Source organism: Talpa europaea (genome assembly GCF_964194135.1).
Source record: "Talpa europaea genome assembly, chromosome: 4".
In the NCBI taxonomy this organism is placed as follows: domain Eukaryota; kingdom Metazoa; phylum Chordata; class Mammalia; order Eulipotyphla; family Talpidae; genus Talpa; species Talpa europaea.
Genome location: NC_140070.1, coordinates 17,392,664 through 17,398,663, shown reverse-complemented (window position 1 = coordinate 17,398,663; position 6,000 = coordinate 17,392,664). Strand labels below are relative to the sequence as shown.

General features: G+C 49.4%; 1 protein-coding gene across 1 annotated transcript in view; it reads left to right on the top strand.

The window, feature by feature from the left end:
* Positions 1-1,063: 1,063 nt before the first annotated feature.
* KLHL2 (kelch like family member 2) overlaps positions 1,064-6,000 on the top strand; it is a gene marked incomplete at both ends in the record, with an annotated part of 83,438 nt that continues 78,501 nt past the window's right edge. The window contains one exon of the mRNA XM_084231598.1: positions 1,064-1,089. Coding sequence (XP_084087724.1) covers positions 1,064-1,089 — 26 coding nt within the window. The remainder of the gene's footprint in view (positions 1,090-6,000) is intronic.

Here is a 6,000-nt window from a genome sequence, read left to right as displayed (position 1 = left end):
TGCTGTCCACCGGCCTCGGGGTCCTCCTACCCGGGTCCTCTGCAAGGGGGGCGGCTCCAGCACTCGGGGGCTCTCCCTGCACAGCTCCTGCCTCTGCCCTGAGCACTCCCTGCATTACTCAAGATGCATTTTATTCCATCTCTAAGTATCCTTCCAGAAGCCTCCCCTGACTACTCGTAAAATAGCATCCGGTCTCCTGCCCCGGATTTTTCTGGGGCGGGCACCACCTGCTTGTTCCTCTGAGCCCGTCCAGGTGGGCAGCTCCGCGGGCACAGAGACCTGCTTGGCCGGCCGTGGGGTGCCGGCTGCGCTGGCCCGACGAACGGAACCTGGGCTGAGGAGGCCCGGCCCTGGCCGGGGACGCTGCACGGGCGAACGCACACCTGGGCCTCAGTTTCCCCGCTGGGAGAGGCAGGGGTGGGCTGGGCCGACCTTCCCCCCCTCCCCGCGCGCAGGCTGGAATAAAAGGGGGTAACGTGACAGCCCCGCGAGGCAGAGCGGAGAACAAGCCGGGAGCGCCGTCAGGCTGGGCTTTGGGGCGCACCCACCTCGGCCCCCCGCCATGTGCTAGCGCCCCCGCCCGGGTGGCCCCCACAGACGCAGCGGCGGGCGGCCGCCGGCCCCCCTCGCCGCCCGGCCCCCGCCCGGCCCCCGCCCCGCCCCGCGGGCCCTCCCGGGGCAGCTCCGCGGCGGCGGCGGCGGCGGGAGGAAGGGGCGGCGCGGAGGGAGGGTCCGGGCCGCCGCGGGGGGCCGCCCCGCCGCCCCGTCACGGCGCCGGCGCCGGCCGCGAACCCGGAAGTGCCGAGCCCGCGCGCCCGCCCGTCCCGCGCCGCCGCCCGCACCGGGGCGAGGCGGGAGCCGGCAGCATCCGAGCGCGCCCGGCGACGGGCCATGGCCGCGGGGGCCGCCGCCGCAGGTGGTGGCGCGCGGTGAGGCGAGCGCGGCGCCCCCTCCGGGGCGGATGGAACGCGGCTCGGCGGGCGGGCGGTGCCGGCGTCCGCGGCTGGAATGGTGCTGGCGGCGGCGGGCGGTGCCTGCGTGCTGAAGCCCGAGCGGAGCCGCCATGGAGACGCCGCCGCTGCCGGCCGCGTGAGTGGCCGCGCCGGGGCCGAGGCGCTGCGGGGAGCGGGGAGCGGGGCCGGGGCGGCGGGCGGCGGGAGCCGCGAGCCCGAGCCGCGGGGCGTGACGGGGCGCGGAGCCCGCAGTCCCGAGGCGGACGCGGCGGCAACTCGGGGCGCCCGGGGAGGGGGGCCCGGCTGGGGCGCCCCCAGCCCGGGCCGGGGGGCGCCTCGGGGTGCGGGTGCTGCGCCGGGGAACCTGCCCGCCCCGAGGCTGGCGCCCGGGGGACGGGGCTGCCGGCGCCCGGCTGGACGCCCCTCGCTGAGGGATGGGGAGACGGTGTCCTGGAGCCCGGGGGGGGACGGAGCCCGGAAAGTGCCAGGCGCCCGGGGTCGGAGCGGTGGAGCCGAGCTCGCCCGCTGGCTTCTCCGGATTTCTAGCAAAATTAATACCCGAGGAGCCCTTCGATCACTCTGAACGAGCCGCGGCTGCTCAGGGCATGTGACCTCTTTTACCTGGCACTGCAGAAAATTGTGGCCAGAAATCAGAGCATCTTCTGTCTCCCTGGTACCCCGGCCAACGAGTAGTGTGTGTAGTGCGACCTGCCGGGCACAGGTGGCTTTCTCCTTGGTACCCACATACAGTCGGGATCACCTGCAGCCAAACGACTTTCCAGAAATGATGACAGCTCCACAGAAAGGTGGACGCTATTGCATTATTCAGCACAAGATTTTATTTATTTATTTTTTGGGGAGCGTTTTAGTAAAAGACGATACAGCCCTTGGAGTTTTGAAAATTTCCATTTTGATTTGCTCTTCTCAGTTTAAGAAGGCACGAGAGCCTCTGGAATCTGACTTTTCAGATCGCAGACCCACCTCGTTCGAGCTGAGGAATGGTGAACCCTTCATGGGAGCTTCTGCATGGATGGAGCCTTTCTTTTTCGGTTAGATTTGCTCAGCTTCACTCCAGGCATTTGTCCGGCCCCCTGTGCTCCAGCCCAGTGGGGTTCTTTGGCAGAAAATTCCAGCCAGATTATGGATATTTCACTCGGGCTGAATAATTTTTTTGATATTGAGCCCAGTTAGGGGAGCTGATAAGATTCTGGAGCTACAATTTCTGAACGTGCTTGACAGAATTTTTAGCTTGAGTAGAATAGGTCGTGGGGATCAGAGTAGAGGTTCCTGTTGCATGGACCCTCCTGTGCTCATCCATGCCAGAGCTCAGTGGCTGCTTGCTCGCTGTGGCTTCGAGGGCTTTGTGATCTGGTTATGTTCTTCAGCAGGTTGCGGAAGACGCCCGAACCCCTAGGAAACATGATGGTGGATCGTTAGCATCAGCTGCGTGAGCACAGCAGCACATGAGTTCTGTCCAGACTCAGAGGCGCTTACGGCAAGAAATGCTGCCTGTGTCTAGACAGCACATACTTTAAAATTGCCCATGCAGGCACATAGTAAATCTGCTCCCTTTATGTCAGTTCGCTGGGGTCCCTTTTTACTTTTGGAGCAGAGGAAACTAAAAGGAGAGAACCGGGTAATCTTTGAATGCAGGTGGAAAAAGGGTGTGGAACAGCAGGCTCTGGAGGGAGGGAGTCGAGAGGTGGAAAATGATTTAAATAGAAATAAAGATGAGACTGATTTGTACTTGCAGATATTGATAAATGGAATCTAGGAAGATCAGCTAATAATTTTGGTGTCCAGCACAGTTCTTCGGAATTGAGACTCCGTCAGTAGTGTTTTGTTGTTGTTGTTGTTTTTTTTTTTTTTTTTTTTAATAGCAATGAGAGGCTGATATGTGAAGGAAAGCAGCAGGGAAAAAAGAATTGTTAAAACTCTGCAGTCATGGGTGGTTGAAGTTGGTGAGACTTTCTCCTTGTTTCGGTTTATTTACTAATAAAAGCAAATAGGTTTCATTTTCATTTGGTCTACCTAGGATTCACTCTAATTCCAGAGCTTGTTAGAGTTCTTTCTGTAGATCAGAAATAGTTTTCCTTCATTCCCTTCATTCCCTCCTATCCCATAATCTTGTTTGTTTCCTTCCACACTGAATCATGGATGCTGGACTTGAGAAATGCGGGTGGATGAGGAAAGAGCTTCACCGGCCCATCTGTGCTAGACCTGGGCTAGGATGGAGGCCAGTGGAAGTTATGGGGCTGGCTGAGCTTTTCATTAAGTTAGAATTTTTAGCTTGAGCTTTAAGGGAAAGAAAGATGTTTGACTTGGACTTCCAGAGCCTTGTGTGATCCCTGGATCACTCATTGAATGATCATTCAGTGAGTCCCTCAAAGCAGGGATTCAGATCCTCTTTGCGCAAATGTCTGTTTATTAATGCATTCATTCTGCAAATACTTGAATACCCGTCTTTGCCTGGCACTGTGTGTGGTGCTTTCGCTCATGCTTCTCTTTAAACAACCAGTTTGACATTGTTCTTAAGTTCCACCTTGCTCCCTGCTGGTCTGGTAGCACATTGTCTTGGAGGATGGCGTTATCTCTGCCCACACTCTCTAGTTCCTTTAGATGGGCTCCTGGAAATTAGGTTTTACTTGCATGCTCTTTCCCTTCCTTGCTGCCAAGTGCTCTTTGGTCTGTTTGATTCTCATATTGCTTGTCATTGGACTTTGTATATCTGCTTATTGTTTCTTATGCATCTTTGAGTATACATGACATTTAGATTCCGACTCTGATATTAAGACCATGTGACATTTGCCACTGATCGAACTTGGATAGTGTGCAACTAAAAATTAGATATAGACTAGTAAAGGAATTTTAGGGAGTAAACGCAGTTGTGCAGAAGGAAATGAAATGTAAACTGATTAGTTCAATCTCAACAATGTTTCACACATTCTAACTTTTTTTAATAGTTATTTTTGTGAAGGATTTTTATAATCATTAAGTTGAAGGAAGTCCAGGATGTATAGGATGGAGCACATCTCTTCCCCTCAAAGAACATATTTACCTTGACCTGTGTAGTGGCTTTTTTTTTTTTTTTTTACTGGTTTCTCTTTCACAAGTTGCCTTTCTCGCTACAGATTTCACATTCTTGGTTTTCTGTCGCAAACTAAGCATACATACCTGCGATATAATCAGCTTTTTTCAGTTGATGACTCCACCTCATTGGAGACTCTTGCCATTAGAGTTTTCAAGCACAGAAGATAAACATCTTGTTGACTGTGTTCTAAGAGATTTAGACAGCAGAAGACTGGTTGGACTAGAGGAGAGGTTTTTAAATTTTTGGATTCCACTGACCTGTAAAATTAAAAAGAAATTGAAGTCGAATGTAGAATTGCTAAGTTGTTTGTTTTGCCTAGGGAAAAAAAAATGGATAAAATAATAATTATACTAATTATCACTATCTTCTTGTAAAAGGGGGGGTATTTTAGTGCTCTTCCCCAAATACAAAGAAGAACATAATCTCAGACTAAAGGATAGGCCTTAAATTGAATGAATTTAGTTTTCTGAAATCTTACATTTTTCTCATTTTGTCACAGACCAGTTAATAGTTCGTTGATGCCTAACGTTGGCTTTCCTCAGGATTAGATCACCTCTGATGTTCTCTCTAATTCTAAGATTTAGTTACTGTGAATTTGGAAACTTGCCTGGCGTTACCCCAATATTTATTTGTCTTTTATAGCCCATAAGAATGTGTTCTGGATTTTGTTTAGTCTTAAATGTGAAGTGGCATCTCTCAGGTCGTAGGGGAATTTCCTCAGGGATAGACAAAGATGTTTAAAAGATTAGTAGCAATAATAGCTCACAAGGTAGTATTTAAGAGGACATATGTATCAATTTGGATGAAGGAAATGTTGGATATAAGGGAAAAAAATTGAGGTGTGTTAGGGAATTTGAGCAGTAGAGTCTGGAAATAGGTAACATTTATGTAGTAGTTTTTGAATTTTCTGATGCTTAGAAATCATTTTTGCTCCTCCACTAAGCAGCCTCTGACCTCTCCTTTCCAATTTACATATTCTAATAGATATGGCAGGCATTCAATAAAAAGTGTGCTCTATGAAGGGGATTGTAAATTTATACCTCTGTGCCTCTGTTTTGGAATTGTACCAGGAGTGTTTGTGAAAACAACTGAACTTCCTTAAGAGCAGACTTTGGAAGGTTCTTTTCAAGGTGATAAAGAGAATGAAAGTCGACTTTCAGATACTTTTTTTTTTAAATAGAATTCTATTAAATTCCAAATATTTTTACCATATATTACAAGGAAGTTTTTTTCCTTCATATTTACTCAGTGCCTACTGTGACCAAGCTTGGGCCTCTCTCAAAACAAAAAAGTCCTTTTCTTCATGGTTGAAACTGATAACAAACCAATATATAATTATTGTAGTGAATGGGTCAGTAAATGATTTTTTACATTTCAGACTATTTTTGACCCGTTCTCTTATTGATCCTGCCTTAAAAGTAAATCCTTTTTATCACACTATCTTGTCTTGTCCTCTAGTTTTTACGTTGCTAAATGTGTTTACTTTATGTCTTTCAATCTTGTCAGCATCCTCATATTGTAGGTCTCATTTGTTTTTCAAGGTTACATTACTTTCCCAAGCTTATCAAGTAGAGGAGAAACTGGCACTCTGCTCTCAGTTGACCATTTTTTCTGTATTACATGGCTTGGCTTCTATTATTGTCCATTGGCAATAGCTGCTCCTCACAGATGCAGAATTCTTTTCAATCAACAATTAATCACTGCTTTATGGCTCCATCTGTATCTTAAGTGTGGACTCTTGATGTGCTAAAGTCTTGAAGTTTGAGCTTCTTACAGAGTATCTATTCTTACATCATACCTCAGATTCACCAGGCCTAAAACTGAGCTCATAATCTTTTTCTCAAACAAACATTGTTTGTATAAACATCCCCACTTATGTTGGACTAGAATAATTGTTCTTCTGGTCCCTGATATCCAAAGCCTTCAAATGGTCTTTGGTTTCTCTCTCTTCATCCT